The sequence below is a fragment of the Ochotona princeps genome, chromosome 2 (assembly GCF_030435755.1).
Source record: "Ochotona princeps isolate mOchPri1 chromosome 2, mOchPri1.hap1, whole genome shotgun sequence".
NCBI lineage: Eukaryota > Metazoa > Chordata > Mammalia > Lagomorpha > Ochotonidae > Ochotona > Ochotona princeps.
Window position 1 is genome coordinate 96,170,335 of NC_080833.1, and position 19,353 is coordinate 96,189,687.

At 46.5% G+C, this 19,353-nt stretch overlaps 1 protein-coding gene across 1 annotated transcript in view; it reads left to right on the top strand.

The window, feature by feature from the left end:
* The window catches only part of LRIG2 (leucine rich repeats and immunoglobulin like domains 2), a 54,338-nt gene extending 43,943 nt beyond the window's left edge, over nucleotides 1–10,395 (top strand). Inside the window, exons 14-18 of the mRNA XM_058660056.1 lie at nucleotides 708–989; nucleotides 4,292–4,741; nucleotides 5,941–6,090; nucleotides 6,607–6,897; nucleotides 8,841–10,395. Of these exons, the coding sequence (XP_058516039.1) occupies nucleotides 708–989; nucleotides 4,292–4,741; nucleotides 5,941–6,090; nucleotides 6,607–6,897; nucleotides 8,841–9,067 (1,400 nt within the window). The 3' untranslated portion in view covers nucleotides 9,068–10,395. The remainder of the gene's footprint in view (nucleotides 1–707; nucleotides 990–4,291; nucleotides 4,742–5,940; nucleotides 6,091–6,606; nucleotides 6,898–8,840) is intronic.
* Nucleotides 10,396–19,353: the final 8,958 nt, after the last annotated feature.

Genomic DNA, 19,353 nt, shown 5'->3' on the forward strand with positions numbered 1-19,353 from the left:
CTAAAACCACAATTATCTTCTTAAAACTATGCTGTGTCTTCCCATGTGTTCACAGGGCCCGTGATGTTTGGGAGTGTTGAGAGAACGCTTCTGGGTCCAATGATCATTGCCCTCATCTACCTGTTGTCACACGTTGTTTATCAAGAATGCTTTTTTCCCTGTGGCTGTCACACATTTCTCCAGGAGCGCTGGCTTCATCCACTGTCTTTTCAAGTTGACTAGCCACCACATTTTAGACTTGGTGCTTGTGTCTTCCTACATGTCTTTGTGTGAGACTTTTGAAAGCACGCTTTTGGTAACTTGTAATTCCACTGACAGCCCTGTAGATGTTAGCTTCAGCAGCACTGTTTAGCTCTGAAATGAAGGAGCTGTAGTAAGCATCAGGTTCTCAAGTACAGAATTCAGAAAGGTTTGTGGCCTTCTGTTCCTTTTGCCATCAGGATGATCAGGTAGGTGGGCTGTGCATCCTAGAGAGTGGGTCATCACTGTTTCCCAGAGTTTGTGAGCTGCCAGTACGCAAGATGACCTCTGACCTCACACTGACTTCCCCATCAGTCCAGAGGGCATGTCTTCTTCATGAAGACATAGAACCCCTCGTTTATTTACCTATCAAGTTCTCTTGTGTATATTGGTATGCACGAGCATAGGTATGTATTATGTCTGTTTTCCCTCCGGCCACCTTATTTTGATGATCTTTCTTGGAACAGAGATGCCATCCTTTCTGAAAACGCCAATGGACTTGACCATCCGCACTGGTGCCATGGCCAGATTGGAATGTGCTGCAGAGGGGCACCCCGCACCTCAGATTTCTTGGCAGAAGGACGGTGGTACTGACTTTCCTGCAGCTCGAGAGAGGCGCATGCATGTCATGCCTGAGGACGATGTCTTCTTCATCGCCAACGTGAAAATAGAAGATATGGGCGTCTACAGCTGCATGGCGCAGAACGAGGCAGGAGGCCTCTCAGCCAACGCCTCGCTCACAGTTTTAGGTATGTGCGGCTCTGCTGCCCCGCAGGTCCCTGCTGTTAAGGGTGCCTCTCTGGGGCTGCCCTTAGTCCGAATGGGCAAGAAAAGTAGTGTTCAGGTTCCCATTGTGATTCTTAGCGTTTTTGACATCAGATTTGGCCTCTCTCTGCAGGGTTAGGTCAGGCCAGGAAATTAATGGATCAGGTAACTGGAATTTGGGTAAATGGTTAAGGGCAACATTAGGGATTTTTGTCACAGGAATTAAAATTCAAATTTGTTTGCCAGCTACCTTCTCTTTTTCTTCCTTCCTTTCTTCCTTCTTCCTTCCCTCCCTCTATCCCTCCATCCCTCCCTCCATCCCTCCCTCCCTCTTTTTTTTTTTTTTTTACATTTATTTGTTTGAAAGGCTTAATTACAAAGAAAGGGAGAGGGGAGTTGATCTTTCTTCCCCTGGTTTGCTTCCCAAATAGATACAATGGTCACGGCTGGGTGAGACCGAAGTCGGGAACCTGGAACTCCATCCTGGTTTCCTACATGGGTGGCAGGGGCCTAAGTGCTTGGGCCAACTTCCACTATTTTCCCAGGCACATTGCAGGGCTGGATCAGAACTGGATTGGAAGTAGAACAGCCAGGATTGGAACTGGTGCTCATGTGGGATGCAGGCTTCACAGGCAGTGGCTTAACCTACCTCGGTGCCCCAGCTCCAACCCCAGTCCCAGCTTATCTTTTTTGTCTCTCTCTCTGAAAGTTTCCATGTTTTTTCAGTGCTCAGTGAGTTTGTAATGGAGAATTCTGTTTCTTACAGGTAGCTCAGCTGCTTGATAGCAAACAAACAGGTTTGCCTCCTAGCTTTTTTTTTTTAAATTTAGTGTTAAAAAACAAAACAAGGGCAGGTGCACACTTGCCGGAGGGCCCCAGAGGAGGTGTCCACGAGTGGGGCAAGGGGTTAGGGTGCAGGGGGAGGGGATGGGATGGGAAAAAAAATAAAGAAATTTAGTGTAAGAAAAATGTCTTGTTTTCTGGTTAGATTTCTTGTTTACCTCCAGTCCTTCTCAGTCCTGTATTCTGGGAGAATATTTTCCCCTAAGAATTTCCCTGCTAGCCTGTTCTTTCTCATACTAGAATGCTTTTCTTCATAGAACTCAAATCCAAGGCAACTTCTGCTTTCCAGTTCTCTGTTTCCCCAGATATGCTTTTTATTTTAAAAGGGTTTTTTTTTTTTTTGTTTCTTTGTTTGTGTTGTTCACTTCAGAAGAATAAGCAGTTTGTGGTGTTTTTACTTATTTTATTTATTTATTTATTTTACAAAGAGAGGAGAGACAGAGAGAAGTGTTCCATCCGCTGGTTTATTTCCAGTGATGGCCACAGTGGCCATAGGTGAACCAGGAACTTCTTCCAGGTTTCCCATGTGGGTGCAGAAACCCAAGAAATAGAGCCATCCTCTGTTGCTTTCCGAGTCCACAGACAGGGAGCTGGATCAGAAACAGAGCAGCTGAGACACGAACCGGTGCCCACACAGGATTCCAGCACCACAGGGGCAGGACCAGCATGCTGCACCACTGCACCAGCCTCAGTTGTTTGTTATTTTAAGAACGTAAGATAAACAGAACATCAGGAAAAGAGAGAAAGTGACTCAAAACATAGTTAAAAGATTTTAACATAGTCTGTGCTTTAAAAAAGGATTTCTGTGTGTGTATGTATATGTGTATCTATTTAGGTTTTTATTTATTTGCTTGCCTTTATTGCAAAGGCACAGAGAGGGGCAGAGCTCTTGCCATGCCCTGATTCATTGCCTGGGTGTCCGCAGCAGCTACAGCTGAGCCAGGCCATACTCCGGAGCCCAGCATTGGACTTCCTACTTGGAGGAAGTGGACGCAGAAGCAGAACTAGAACTAGAACTGAGATGCTGTGAGAGATGTGGGTGTCCCTGGAGGCATCTTCACTGCTGGGCCAAACACCTGCCATTTGTGTGTGTGTGTGTGTGTGTGTGTGTTTTCATTTCTTGGTTACCATTTATTAATTTATTTGAGAGACAGAATCAGACACAGAGCTCCTATCCACTCATTCACTTTCCTAATTCATTTAGTCTGTAATGGCCCCCACCCAGGTTGGGAGTCAGAGCCAGAAACTGAGCAGTGTACATGCATGAACAGGCAATTGGAGTCAGAAGCCAGACTGAGTGTGCAGTGTGGGCATCTCTGTCAGCAGGCCAGATACCCACCCCGTACTATTTTTTTTAACAAACTAATTTTTTTATGTAGTTGAATATACCCGCTTTTTTCTATTGAATAATACAAGGTGTGTTCTGTCCTTAAAAAAAAAATGTCGTCTTAAAACATTATGGTGGGGTGGGCAGTGTTGTGGTACTGCAGGTAGAGCCACCACTTGTGGCGTCAGAGTCCTATATGGAAACAGGTTGAAGTCCTGTAAGCTCACTTGTGATCCAGTTCCCTGGGAAAGCAGCGAGAAACGGTGCCAATGCCTGGTCCCTGCCAACCAGGTGGGAGACCTGAAAGGTGTTCCGGTTTCATGAATCAGCCCATCCCAGCCTTGGCCATTGCAGCGTCTGTGGGAAGACCCAGCAGATAGTTTTCTCTCACTCTCTCACTCTCCCTCTGTAACATTGCATTTCTAATAAATAATTCTGTTTTTTTTTTAAATTGTGATTTTTTTTTCATAATCATTTTTGTTCTAGGTTTTAAAAATATTTTTCTTAATGTTTAAAAACTACAACTAATTTTGTAACATCTGTGTGTTAACCTTTGAATTCCTTACTTAGGATAGTTTGCTATCCTAAGGTGGAAATGCTGTATTAAGACTCATATTTGGGCCCGGTGGCGTGGCCTAGTGGCTAAAGTCCTCGCCTTGAAAGCCCCAGGATCCCATATGGGCGCTGGTTCTAATCCCGGCAGCTCCACTTCCCATCCAGCTCCCTGCTTGTGGCCTGGGAAGGCAGTCGAGGATGGCCCGAAGCTTTGGGACCCTGCACCCGCGTGGGAGATCCGGAAGGGGTTCCTGGTTCCTGGCTTCGGATCGGCGCGCACCGGCCGTTGCGGCTCACTTGGGGAGTGAATCATCGGACGGAGGATCTTCCTCTCTGTCTCTCCTCCTCTCTGTATATCTGACTTCGTAATAAAGTAAATAAATCTCTAAAAAAAAAAAAAGACTCATATTTTTTGAGACTTGATTTTCTGAAATAGTAAGTTCTAATCTCCACATGAGTTTATGAAAGTACTCTTTATATTACAACCTCATTGTATAGTTTAGTAATTTACTTAGGGAATAAAATTGGCTAACTTGATTTTCTTACACTCTCTCTCGATAGAGACACCCTCCTTTGTTAGACCCCTGGAGGACAAGACAATAACCCGAGGCGAAACAGCTGTGCTGCAGTGCATAGCTGGAGGCAGTCCTGCCCCTCGCCTGAACTGGACCAAAGATGATGGCCCACTGCTGGTGACAGAACGACACTTCTTTGCTGCTGCCAACCAGCTGCTCATCATTGTAGACGCTGGGCTGGAAGATGCTGGAAAGTACACCTGCATTATGTCCAACACCCTTGGAACAGAACGCGGCCACATTTACCTAAATGTCATTTCATCCCCCAATTGCGACTCTTCTCAGGGTGGCCTTGGGCATGAAGATGATGCCTGGACCACAGTTGGCATTGTCATCATCGTTGTGGTCTGCTGTGTTGTGGGCACTTCCTTGATCTGGGTCATTGTCATTTACCACATGAGAAGGAAAAGCGAAGACTATAGCATCACCAACACAGGTGAGTGGGGGCCAGATGACATCAGTGGCTTGTACTGTAGACTGCAGGCCAAGAGTAGTGCTCAGGAGAGAGGAGGAGCGCTGGTACATCACACCATGGGGATTAGAAGCAAGTTTTCTGTTAAAACAGCCGAATTCCTTGATACGACAGAATCTCATTGAGAAGTAATGTTTTGAGAATCTGTGCAATAGTCTACCAAGCACATGAAGGTGCATCTTCCTTCTTTAATGCCAAGGCTGAGGAAGAAGTCCTCATGTCCAAGGTTCATTACTCATCACCCTGCCCTGAAATCCTGCGAGAGAGGAGATCCAGCCAGATAGATTTGAAAAGTGTGGCTGTGGACAAGGGAGGTGTGCTTCTTTTGGTAATACTTTGTTTAAAAATGTCTTATTTGTTCATCTGAAAGGCAGAGTTACAAAAATAAAGACGGACAGAGAGAAAGAGAGAGATTACTCTTTATTGGTTCACTCCCACATTGCCAAAATACTGGAGCAGGGCCAGGCTGAAGCCGGGAGCTTCATCCAGGTCTCCTGCTTGCATGTAGGCACCCGAGAGCTTGGGCCATCCTCTGCTTCTTTCCCAGGAGCATTAACAGTGGGCTGGGTCCAGAAGTGGGGCAACCAGGACTCAAACCGGTTGCCATAAGGGATGCTGTTGCTACAGGTAGTGGCTTTACACACTTTGCCACAGTGCCAGTCCCTCTTATTTTTTCTTTTTAAAAAGATTTATTAATTTTTTTTGGAAAGGCAGATTGATAAAGAGAAAGATTTTCTGTCCACTGGTTCACTCTCCATGTAGTCGTAACTGCCAGAGCTGAGCTGGTCTAAAGCCAGGAGCATCTTCTGGATCTCCCAAGTGGATACAGGGTCCCTAGGCTTTGGGCCATCCTCTACTGCTTTCCCAGGCAGCAGGCAGGCAGCTGGATGGGAAGTGGAGCAGCCAGGATATGAACACATGGGATCCTGGTGCTTGTAAGGTGAGGATTTAGCCACTAGACCATTGCACTGGGTCCAGTGACAGTCCCTCTTTTGGTAATACTTTTAAATGAAGCTTGGGGAAGAATTCCGATGAGAAATGGTTTGGGGAAATGCATTGGGGTTCCAGGGCCCTGGCAGTAATACCAAAGAGGAGCCTGTGTGCAGGGTAGTTCACTGACCTGCACTGCCCAGCTCTCTGACTTGCAGATGTCTCTGTTACAGAGGAGCTCAATTTACCTGCAGACATTCCCAGTTACTTGTCATCCCAGGGAACGTTGTCGGAGCCGCAGGAAGGCTACAGCAACTCGGAGGCAGGCAGTCATCAGCAGCTCATGCCTCCTGGCAACGGCTACATCCACAAAGGCACTGAGGGTAACCACACTTCGTTACTGGATTAGCAGTTTCATTCTCTCCTGTCCGGTTTTTGGTGTGTAAATTCCTCATTAATCTAAAGCAAATATTTTGGAGTCAGATGCTCAGTGTAAACATTCAGCCCCATGGAAAATAGTGTGAAGATTTCTGATTTTTTAAAGAACACCTAAAGCTCTCTACTCTGAGATCCGTGAGAAGTAACACCACTTTCTGGTGGTGTAATGTATTTCAAGGCCGTGGGCTCTGGAGCCAGAGTGTGTGGCTTCAAATTTTGGTCTCTTACTCTGGCACTGTTTATTACTTTGGTCAGGTTACTTAAGTTTGTGCCATGTTTATCCTGTCTTTCCTGGGGATTTGAGGGAATAAAAGAGTCCATTTGTAGAAAGGCCTTGAAACTTCACCTGGTTTGTAAAGCAAGTGCTGGCAAATGAGGACAACCTTTAAGGGAAGGTGATGATTGTCACAAGTGCATTCCTAACTGAAGGGTGTTTGGGTTCTTTCCCATGTTGTCACTAGGTGGCGCTGGTCCCCGGGTGATGTGTTCAGATTGCTGTGAGAATGCCAACATGTACTCCAGGAGCCGGGACTACTGTCCGTACACCTATGTCGCTGAGGAGGATGTTCTAGATCAGACACTGTCCAGCCTTGTGGGTCAGATGCCCAAAGAGCCTTACTTGACACATCCTCCCCAAGACGCTACAGTCCTGGACGGCCTGGTAGCGTCAGCAGACAGAGAGCTGTCAGCCTTTCCCACCAACCATGAGAGGACAAGTGAGAAGAAACTACCCTCCACGAAGGCAAACAGTGGTAAGGGTTGCAGTTTTTTTGTGTTTTGTTTTCATTTGCTTCTAATTTTTTTTTTCCTTTTGTCATATAGGTAGCATTGCCACGTGCCAGGAAACAAACAAACTGATGTACTTTAGTGATTGGCCACTGCTAAGTGGTAGGAACTAGAGCCAAAGATTGTTATACGTGGACTTATGAAGCAGTGTGCATCTGCAGAATGCAACTTTCTGTGGAGGATAAAAAGATGAAAGCCTTAAGAGCAGTTTTATATCGAGATTCATTTTTTTCTTCCATCTTAAATAATGGCGATTTGAAATGCTAAGAATATAATTTAGCGTTTTAGTGAAATGATTTTGAAATGTTTGGTTGCTATTTGCTCAGGGAAATGTTGCATGTCAGCATTGCCTGCTAGGTGCTTGCTTGCTGCATTGGGTCTGGTCAGGGTATGGGTAGGCAGCAGTTTTGAGATAGTGTCCTTCATTCCGTGTGGCGCGGGAGAAGTGCATGTTGTGCACATTCGGTATTTGATAACGGCTTGGTAGGTAAGATGGAGAGAGCTCTTGTTATACCAGAGAGGGCAGATGTAAGCACGTTTGCCTGTCCGTCCAAGCTGTCACCCTCCTGATAGCGTGAGATGGAAGAGTCCTGAGGTTGGCCTGCAGTTGTACAGAACAAGGCACAGGGCACACTGGTACTTGGGCAGGGGTAAATGATACAGTGTGAGGCTTCACACATGCTCTGCCGTTCTTAGACTGTGAAGATTTCCCAAGAGGGTACGGGTCAGACGGAACTTACTGAAGTCAGTCTCTTAGCTTTACGGGCAGGGTCCATGAGAGAAATGTACCAACACTAAATCCATTTTTCCATGTCCTAGTAGAGTTGCCAGAAAAAGGGTTTAAGAACCAAAAATGCAATGCACCTGTTTTCTAATCTTGGGGCTGTCTTAATTTTTAATCTGGCCGGTGAGTGCTTGGGCTTATTGTCAAGTCTGCGTTGTGGGTGCTTTAACGTCTTGCTCCTCCAGGTGCCAGGGGCAGACCATTGGTACTGGCTGCCCAGGAGCGTGTAAGAAATGCAGAGGCCTGAGCCCGGCCCACACCCAATGAGCCAGTTTGTGCTTAACAGGATCCCCAGGTTCTCCAGTGGCTTGAGAAAGCTTGAGAAACCCCGCTGTAGCTTACATTTCACATGGATTCCTGTTTTATTTCTGAATGTGTATTTTCAGAATATTTGGCTGGGTTTTTCCCAAAAGTATCTGGTGGAGTTCATGGTACTTGCAGTAAGGACTCTGGGAAAGAGCTCATCGTGGGAATGGGAAGTGCACATCTTGGCAACCAGAGTGCAGATGACTGATTAAATAGAGCTTCTTTGGATTGTTAGCTCATGTGCTGGAAGCTGGAAGGGGAAGGTTGTTTGTTCTGAGCGTGTTTAAAGATGTAATGGCTGCAGTGAATTGATGATATTTGTGCATGTCGTGAAACTCTCATTACAGTAATGATAGCACAAAGCCGCTTCTACCGCTTTCCCTTGCATCTGTATCTCAGAACCACTGATGTAGTAGGTGAAAAAGTTCATGACAGATAAGGATACTTTGCATAATTTGTGGCAAATGAAATTAAAAGCTTATTTTGTTACAAAAAGTTTTGCAATCTAGACATTGTTTTTTCATGATATACATGGAATACATTGATATACATGATATACGTGTCTGCGAACTTTTGAAGAGCCCTTAAAGGGCATGCCCCCAGAAATCAGTTGGTTGATTTTGTTGAGTAGAAGGGCGTTTGACGGACAGTGGTTCCAGTCTTTGCTTTGTTTTTTCGCTTGTGGCCGAGAAATGGCAAGCATACATATCATCTCAGTGTCCTTGTTCAGAAAGGCTGGCCATGTTTGTTGCTTTGAGGACTTGGCTGAAAGGACAGTAAGTCCTCCAGGCACCATTGATGTTTGTTGTTTGTTCTCAGAAGCACTGCAGCACCCTCTGTGGAACATGAACAGAGAGCTGGGCCTGCCCCATCCTCCCTGTTCCCAGCAACCAGTCTTCGAGACACCACGGCTCCATCAGAAGGAAGGCCTGGCCGAGAGGGATCCAGACTGTTCGTCCTCCTCCGTGACCTGCCACAGGTTACACGACCACACTCTTGATTTCAGTAGGACTCGGGACATTCAAAATTGTCCTGAGGGCACATGAAACTCACTGCGGGATCAAACACAGGCCTAGACTGAAAGTAATTGATTTTGTATTTACTACCTCAGCGTTCAGAAGCAACCCCAAAGTCAGCCTTTATTTTACTCTTTGTTTATGATTGCACCTGCCCACGCTGGGGTGGGCCAGGCATTTGTCTGGTCCTCTGCCTGTTGAAGCAAGGGTAGCAGCTGACGGACATGCGAGCACGGGGTCAGAAATACGCAGCACTGGCAGAGGAAGACGCGGGGCGAAAGTGCCTCCTGCCCGCTGCCCCGGGATGTGCCCAGCAAGCCCCGCCTGCCAGGAGGCCTCCCTGCTGCTGAGCGTCCTAGATGGTCCCACCACCAGAGTGAGCCTGAGGAAGCATCACGATTCCGATGGTCTGCTTTTCCTTCCAAGGAACAGGAACAGCATGGGGACCCTCCAAACGTGTCTGAGATTCTTGGGGGATTTGAAGCAGCTCGTGGAGATGAGGGCTTTGATATTCAAAGTCTTTACAAAGTGTCTCAGGCTTGATCAGCTGGTACCAGCTCAAAAGGTTTTCTATTGTGAGTTTATTTTTGTCCCTAATGCCCAGGGATTTCATTGTAAATATATGTATATTGATAAATAATTTTCTATTCATTGATCATACATGTTGGCTGCAATGTAAATATTTTTATATGCCAAAATTATAAATAATATTCAGTTATAATATTGACAGTGGCCTCTCAGATCATGGTTGTATTTTGGGTTTAGTGAGACCTAAAAGCTGTTTTAAACAAGATCTCACAATGTATTTGTTCAGAAACATGTTTAAGAGGCGGGGTACCTAATGACTATACACACACACAGTCTGAGTGTAATTACCCACTCTCTCCCTGCCTAGAGATGCGTGTGTGTAATCGTTTGCCATCTGTTTACAAGTGCCAGGTGTTCCTCCCCTGCTGGTGTGAGCAGCTTACTCCAGCGGAGCCGGGTGCTGCCGTTTTAGCTGCGCACACATGGAGCGGGGGTCTGGAGCCAGCGTGTTCCTGCAGCATAGGACTTCGTTGACAGGAAACCAAAGACTGCTTCTTTCCTGTTCGCTTTCATCTCTGTCTGGCCAGTGCACACAGTATACCTTCAGAGCCGAAGTAGACTCTTGGGAGAACAGGTGGGCATTCCTGTACTGTAAAGCTATGGCATGGTCCTTGGTCTGTACAATGATTATGTAAACCAAAGGTTTTCTTGGATTTCTCATATCAAAGAGCTCTTGTAAGCAAAGAGCACTCTCCTGCAATGGAACAGAATTCTTTCGTTTTGCTTTCAGCTTTCCTTACCCAGGCTGTCCCATTCTCTCCTATGAATCCTATTAAATCTATTAATCACTTCCTTACTGGATGACTGTAATCAAACATACATCTCTAGGTCATTGTGTTGTAAATCAGGATTCTCAGCTCGAAACTGCTCAGCTTTTTGTCAGAGTTTGGCTGACTTTCATGCTTGTTTTTACCCAGAATTATTCTCACATGGCAGCAGCACTTTTAAAAGGACTGCCTTGGCTGCCTGTTTTCCTCTCTGTGCTATTACCCTCAGTTTATTTTTACTTCAAACCACTTGAATATCACAGCCTTCTCATCCCTTCTGTCTGTACTCCCTCTGCTTGCCAGGTTATGGTGCCGTTCGTCCTGGGCCAGCTCCAAACTAAGGCAGCTCCCCCAAAAGCAGTGTAGTCATGGATCGAGTCCCTTTTCTTTTCTGGGTCCCAGCCCTCATTCGAGAAACGAGGGCATTGACAAGATGCCCCAAAGCCCTTTCCAGCTGTCACACTCTGTGAATCTGTAATTCCCTCTGGGAGCCAAAGAGGATTATACGATGTTAATAGAAAGCTGCTCTCATGAACCGTTTGTTAGAGTAGGACAAGCGTGATGCTGCTGACTGACTTGAGTCATGATCTCAGTACTATGTGTGAGGAAGGAAACGACCCTGCGTCTTGACCATGTCAGTGAATCTGACCCTGCGGAGCAGCAGATCGGCAGCCAGCCCAGGTCACATCAGCCCTGGGCCTGCCGGTTTTTATCTTTCCCATGAATTCAGGTTGTCCCTGTAAGATACACACTCAGATTCTCGCAGGCTTTCTTTTTTTCTTTTTTTAAGATTTATTTATTTATTACGGAAAGTCAGATTTACAGAGGAGAGACAGAGAAAGGTCTTCCATCCACTGGTTCATTCCCCAAGTGGCCTCAATGGCTGGTTGGAGCTGAACTGATCTGATGAAGCCAGGAGCTTCCTCCAGGTTTCCCATTTGTGGGGTGTAGGGTCCCAAGTCTTTGGCCCATCTTCTGTTGCTTTCCATGCCATAAGGAGAGAGCTGGTTGGGAAGTGAAGCAATGGGGACACAAACCGATGCCCATATGGGATCCTAGTGCATGCGAGGCGAGGACTTTAGCCACTAAGCTACCACACCGGGCTCTCACAGCTTTCTTAAGTGGAAAAGGTGGAGTTGGGGCTGGGCTGCCCTGGAGAGCCAGGGTTATGAGCTGTCACTGGGGAGAGGGCCAGGAGAGGCCATGAGCCAGTGCTGAAGGCCATAACCCCTTTGTCTGATTGTTATGTTAACTCACATGGTTGAGCCATCTTCCCAAGTACTCCTACTTTGCCTAAATATCTACCTAGTCTGGGATCTGGTTAGATGTGAAGTAGCTGTGGTCTTCACATTCTGGTCCTAGGAAAGGAGTGCCTGTGGTGATTGCTTCCCCCTCAACATAAATAGGCTTAGTGAGTCCTCAGTGTTTCTACCTGGTGGCGTGTGGCTGCTAGCGGTAACTCCATGGGGTGTGGCAGAACAGGGCAGGCTGACATGTGAAACTATGCCACGCCTTGGGCAGCACCCCATCTCCATGGGGACACGTCTTTGTGCCCCTCCTAGGCTTGATCTCCCAGTTTACCTAGAAGAAGAAACAGCAGATTTGTCCCAACTCTCAAGTTGGTAACTGGCATAGGATCTACCCCCTGCCATTGGCTTTCTGTACTGACAGCTTCTATAGTACTGCCTGTGCTCCAGAATAGGCACTGTTGGAAATCTAGCCAAGACCCAAGTGCCGCTAAGGCGCCATCAGGCTGCCTCAAGTCTGGGTGTTTCTGTAGTGTTCAAGTTTAAAAACAGTTGCCTTCACATTGCCCATCCCGAAGGCTGTATAAGGAGCACTCAGATGCGCGACATTTAGGCCTCATTATCCATTTTCCTGGGGAAGGGAGTTGGGGTAGAACTACTTAAAAAGGTTATCATGTGGAATAAGGAATTTATTCCAGAGGATGGGGGTCCCAGGGTGGGACAGAATGATCTTGGCAGTAACCTTCCATCAGCTAACATACTTATCAGACAGTTGGCACAAGTAGGCTTTCAAGGAAGGTCCATCCTCTGTGCATAGTGCTGCAGAAAGGCCCTTGCTGCAGTGGGGTACAGTCAAGGGGACTGCTAAGGAAACCCCCAGAAACAGCTCGATGGCCTTAAAGCTTTGTCCTTCACAATCCTCCATGCTTGGCATAGAACACGTGAGAAATTTTTTTAAACTGAAAAATCGTAGACTTGGATTTAGCCTGTTTCATGCCTGAAAGCATGAAATTCAGAACTTATTTTTTAAATATTTATTTGAAAGACAAAGTAACAGGGAGAAAGAGAGAGGTGGAGAGACATCTTCCATCAGTGGTTCACTCCCCTACTGCCCAGCGCTGGACTAGCCTGAGCCAGCCAGAATTCCAGCCAGGTTTCCTACATGTTTGCTGGAAGCCCAAGTGCGTGGGCCATCTTCTGCTGCCTTCCTGGGTGCATTAGCAGAGAGCCAGATCAGGAGTAGAGTAGCTGGGGCTCAAATTGTAAGGGCTGCCCCACTTTGCAGGCAGTAGCTTAACTCACTGGACCACATTGCTGGTCCCCAGAACATATTCTGAGGAAATGTATGCATACTAATAGAATTGGCTTTACTGTAGTAAAATTGGCATTACTGTAATATAAAAATTGCAACCTGTAATATGTGATTACTGTCCCTTTTTTTTTCAAAGATTTATTTATTTTATTACAAAGTCAGATATACAGAGAGGAGGAGAGACAGAGAGGAAGATCTTCCATCCAATGTTTCACTCCCCAAGTGAGCCGCAACGGGCCAATGCGCGCCAATCCGAAGCCGGGAACCAGGAACCTCTTCCAGGTCTCCCATACGGGTGCAGGGTCCTAAAGCTTTGGGCTGTCCTCGACTGCTTTCCCAGGCCACAAGCAGGGAGCTGGATGGGAAGTGGAGCTGCCGGGACTAGAACCGGCGCCCATATGGGATCCCAGCCACTAGGCCACACCGCCGGGCCCAATTACTGTCCCTTTTACTCTTTAGTTTTTCTTTTCTGTGGGACTCCAGTTGAAATAGACTTGGGATTTGTGGTGTCCAGTTGTATGCCCAGTATTTTACCCAAGTGTTAAGTTGGGTAAATTTTAGTATCCACAGAAACACGAGCATTTTCTGTACCGTCATCCGTTTCTCACTTAGGAAATGCAGGTTGTGAAAACAGTTGGACTTTGGACGTTGAAGGTTTTTTGTTTGGGGGTTTTATTTATTTATTTATTTATGCAACCTGCAAACAACTTTTCATTTTTCTATTTCATAGTCTTTCCCAGTTTGGTTTGACAGGTTTTTCCCGTTACTTTTTCCTACCCTCAGCGTTTTTTGTTTGGAGGACAGCCTAATCAGGTAGCCTTAATCTGTTTCTTTAGACAACTTCCTGCTTTGTTGACGAAAGTTAATACTCCAAATGAAGTAAGATTATTGCAAGCTGCTTTTAACTAAACAAAACGTGAAAAACCAAGAATCATCTGGAGGTTTAGTGGTCGTAAGGTCCAGTTAAGTGTGTGAGTGAGTGTTTCAAGAGTTCAGGTTTGACCTTCCCTCGAGGTTGTGTGTTGAGTGTCAGTCCACCAAAGCGTGGAGGGAAACTGAAACAGACTCACCTGAGGCTGTTTGGCTGTCGCTGTCCTTCAGGAGAAGTTGCTGAGGTGGTCAGATGCTTCTGGCTTCTTACCTTGGCCTCTGAGCCACAGTGAGACGGGCTTCTGTCCTCTGCCTTCCCCTTGTCCCCTCTGCCAGAGAACACCGGGCAGAACAACCCCGCTGTCAGAGAACTGTCCAAGTTGTTGTCCAGCGCGGCCCTTCCCCCTGCTATCTGTTTTCTCCCCCATAAGAATGTATATTTTATAGAGCATGTGTTCGTCTATGTGTTTGTCTACTTGTGCTGTGTCTTCAATAAAGCTAAAATACGTGAGTGATTTTTCTGGTCTTCTCTTCCTGAAGCCCAGGAGTGAAATGGTGCATTTTGGAGTCTGTCCATCCGAGGGGGATTTCAAATCAGGGAATGACTTAAAACGAGATAGAGGTGCCCTTCTTTAATTGTTGCCATGACGCTTTGTGAGCCTGCCACGGGCCACACCCTGCTGTCAGGAGCTGCGCCCTCCCACTTCCGCTCCCTTACCCCACCACACCTACCCCAGTGCTGGATGCCTAGCAGGTGTGGAAAGAGACAATTCATAGTCCATTAGCAAGTAGTTCAGGGCAGCATTTGGTAAAGCTTTCTTTTTTATTTATTTATTTATTTATTTATTTATTTTTATTGGAAAGTCAGATATAAAGAGAGGAGGAGAGACAGTGAGAAAGATCTTCCGTCTGATGATTCACTCCCCTTGTGAGTGCAATGGCCGATGCTATGCCGGTCCGGAGCCAGGATCCAGGAACCTCTTCCGGGTCTCCCACATGGGTGCAGAGTCCCAAGGCTTTGGGCCGTCCTCGACTGCTTTCCCAGGCCACAAGCAGGGAGCTGGATGGGAAGTGGAGCTGCCGGGATTAGAGCCGGTGCGCATATGGGATCTGAACGCATTCAAAGTGAGGACTTTAGCCGCTAGGCCACGCCGCCGGGCCCAGGTAAAGCTTTCTTTATACACCAGCTTTGATTACAGTGTCTTGGGGGCCCTTTCCTTTGAGGCTGGGCTCCCTGAGACCCTCTGCACAGGCATTGTCTCACTGAGGTCACCCAATACTCTGACCAAGTGCGTTGGGCAGATGACTTCAATCTCTACACTTTGTAGTTAAGGACATGGGCTTGGTGGGATTATGTGTGCCCAGTGACAAGCCAGGATTTGAATCCAGATTTTTCCAACTCAGATGTCAGCTTTTACCGTGCTGTGGTAACTGCAGTTGTGAGCAGAGTAGCCTGTAAAAACATAAGCCAAACCTTCAGACATGAGTCACTTGCAGGGTGCAAGTTGGGACTAGAATGTTCCTTGGCAGCTGCTGATTCTTAACCAAATTTCTGCTAGAAAAAAAATTTTTTTGTGACGTGCAAAAGAAAAAAAAATAGTTTTACTGTTTGTATTGGGTGTGGGGGGAAGATTCCAGAGCCTAAATAGTAGTACCCTGCTGAGTCCCGAAGGTGCTTGTTCGCACTCAGCTGTTTGCAGGCTCATAGCCTGGTGCGTATGCTATCTGTGCTGCAGGACTGGTGCCTACACACCAATACCTTTGTAAAAATACAGTCATGAATTTCTAGAAAGCAAAGAATAGAAAATACAGGCCTCACATTTTCACAGATTGAACAAAGTTGTTCTGGCAGACTTGTTAAAATGTCTAAATGCCTGCTACTGTACTTCATGTGGCCTAGTAGCACATGGTTGGATAAGCCTAGGTTTGCCAGCCACTTTTGGAGTTGTGCTCCAACCTTGTAATCACGCAGTCACATGATGGAGTTTGCGTTTACTTGTTTCTGAGGGCTCTCTTTAAAAAGAATCCTTTCCCATTATTTAGTTGCAAGAACTCCCATTTGTTGATTTACTCCCCCAAATGTCCACAACGGCCAGGAACACAATCCATGACTCCACATGGGTGGCAGGAGTTGAATTAGTTCAGCCATCACTGCTGCCTGCTAGGGTCTGCACTGGCTGGAAACCAGGAATCAAACCCAAATTCTGACATGGGACACAGACATCTTGGCCACTCCTCAAGTGTCCTTTTAATCTGGTGATGAATGGTTGATGTAGGACTGTGCTGTCCAGTGCCCCTCCTGACTGGAAACCACAGTTGCTGTACTTGCTGGTGAGGGCTTTTGTGACTTTCCAGTCCTGTTGTTTTCCTGGCCAGTGCTCCGTGCAGGGGGCTGCTTGTGACTTACAAGGGAAATCCTATCGTAAGGTTGTGGGAGGAGCAGGTGCACCGGCCATCCTACTGGGAGGTGATCCATGATCTGGTCCTGTGTTCATCTGCCACCCTTGCCGCCTTGCTCAGCCTGTGAAGACTGAAGAGATTGCTCACTGTTCACTGAGTCCCCAGACCATCACCAAAGCTAGGTGGCAAAGTACTTTAATGAGAAGCAAAATAGGGAGCGTTAATCACCATTCCTTGTGGGAAGAAATGATGCAATTAGTAGCAGACACATCCAGCCTATCCCTTGCGTATATTGCTAGGTGCTTCAACAGCTTAGCACTGCATTGTCACAACAGTCGCTCTGCAGGACAGCGGAGGATTCCTAATGATGAAACAGATTAGGACCTGTCTGAACTCACATTGTCAGCAAGCAGCAGAGCCAGGAGCTGAGATTATGCCTCTGCGATGTTGTAGCATGAGTTCATTTCCTGAAAGGAAGAAAGTGGAGCTTTCATCAAGCCCCTCTTTATCATTTAGTGTTTTTCTAATTGCTTTACCTAAATGGTGTTCTCGCCCCCACACAGAAATCCACATGGCCTATCCCCCAGAATGTGACAATGTGAGTTAGTGTGGAGCTAGGATCTTTCCAAGGTCTTACTGGTTTTTAATTCTGACTGTGACATGGGAAGTCCAGAGGAGAGGCCCAAGACCGGGTATGGTATCCTAGAGCAGGTGAGCAGCTGCCAGCCACACACAGCCTCTGAAGCTAGCAAACCTGCTGACTGGCACGTTGCCTTTGAACTACTTAACTAGCTTCTGGAACCGCAAGATAAGAGTTCGTTGTAAGCTACCCTTCTAGAATGTTGTGATGATAGTCCTGGCAGTCTTCCAACAACCCAGACAGGTGGGTAGAATTTTATGTGAATTTTGCAAATTTGTTTTTTTTTTCTTTAACAACATCATGAAATTAACTGACATGGTATTGAATTTTGCAAATTTGAAAAATTAACTCAGGGTTATGTGATGTTCCCAAGGTCACACGCTCCACCTGCTCTGTCTCCTGAGCTGCCTTGGGCCCTGGCCCCAGCTGGTTCTTTGTACAAGAAAATGCCTTCTGGAGGTTTGTGGCTGCAGACCTGGGGTGGGGACTGGAAATCAAATCAGTTACTGTTTCTAGCAGCCCTGCCGGCACGTCCCCAGCCTTACAGAGATTCCGACAAAAGGCTTTTGCAGCGCTGAGTGGAGCTTGCTGGAGAGCCAGGCCCAGCCGCATTTCTGACATGAATGAGCACATCTGGGCACAAAGAAACTAAACTCAGTCGAAGCATTCAAGAGAAAGACCTTGGGAACCCCTGTCCTAGACTTCCCCTCCAAGGAGAAATGCGGTTTTTGAATCTTGACTGTAGAATCCCCTATGTGGAAGGTCTGGCTGCTCTTGAATCTTTTCATTTTGTCTCTTTTCTAAATGCTGCCCATTGAATGCCTTTGTCTTGCACACAATAGGTGTGCAGTTGAGGTTGGCAGGCATAGAGACTAGCTTGAGCTATATATTCACTGGGGCACATTGCATGCCAGCAACAGCTAGTGCAGAAAAGCAAGACCATTGTGGTCCATGACTTTGTCCTTTATGCAGGTAACCTACACGGCTCAGGGACTACACAGATACTGTTCCTGCAAAGCAGCCTCTGGGGAAGTCATGTGTGCGATGCCAAGCATATCTGATATGGGCAGCAGCTCAGATTCACAACCAGTTGCAGGTCTTGGGGGTAAGGGGAGGACAACAGTGCACCCTGTTGGCAGGAGTGCTGCCTTATGGTCCCACCCACACACGGGGAGCAGTTTTCTGTTTTCTCTGCACCCCTTTCCAGACCTGAGTCATCTGCCAGATGTGTGTGTGCCATTTCCTGAAGTTCTCTTGAGTGTAGAAGATTTAACTGGCCAGGGAGACAAGAGGTCTGAACATGGCCTCTGCCCATGTTTAGCACTGTGATACTGCCTACTTTGGGTGGTCTGGAGAGAGGGCCGAGGAGCTGGCCTGGCTGTACACATGTCTTCCTTGGTCCTGGGAAAGGATTCCTTCTTCCCTCCCTGCCTCTCTCTCTCTTTTTAAATTAATTACATTGCATTATGTGACATAGTTTTATAGGCACTGGGATTCCCCCACCCCTCCCCAAACCCTCCATGGTGGATTCCTCCACTTTGTTGCATTACCACAGTTCAAATTCAATTGAGATTCTTTCATTGCAAGCATATACCACGCATAGAGTCCAGCATATTATTGTCCAGATAAGTTCAACGGCTTCTTGGGGAGACCATCTCTGGTCTGAAGGTAGAGCAGACAGAGTATCATCCTGATCAATTAAAAGCCCCAACATAACATCAGCAACAATTTATAACGTTACGGAATTAATTGACATGGTATTGAGTAACCAATATGTTAAAAAAAATGCAAGTCCTTAACCACATCCTGTGACTTCTTCATTGACATTTCAACTTTAGTTTATATACAACCGGGTTCTATACACCTTAAAATGGCTATAGATTACTGTTCAGCTGTCTTGTGTCTATTTTCATTTCAGTATTTAGCATTTTATAACGTTGAAGCATAATTTTGCTGAACCTGAACCTGGCTGTTTTTTGGGTAGTCTAGACTGGCTTATAACTCTAACAAGACATATGTCAACAGTTTAGGTGCAGAAGAATTTTAGGAGGGGTGTGCAGAGAAATCTTCAATGCCCTAGTGAGGAGTAACTAATCTTTGTGTCCCACCTAGTAAGGTATAAGTGAATCCATGCTGACTGTTTCCTGTCTGATTCTAGGCTTTCCTTGTTCTGTTTATCTATTCTAGATTTTTTGTTTCTCTCTTTTTCTTTCCCTCTCTCTCTCTCTCTCCCTCTCTTCCTTTCTCTAGAAAGAGAGACAGAACAAGAGACAGTCTTCCATCCACTGATGGTTCACTCCCCAGTGGCTGCAGCAGCTGGAGCTAAGCAAGTCTGATTCAGGAGCCAGGAGCCTTGTCCTGGTTTCCCACATTGGCACAGTGGCCCAAAGTCTTGAGCCATCCTCTGCTGCTCTTCCTACCTGTTCTCCAACCCCCAAGATAAGCGTTTGGGTTAAAGCTGGAAGGAACTAAACTTGGGCTAGTTTGTCATC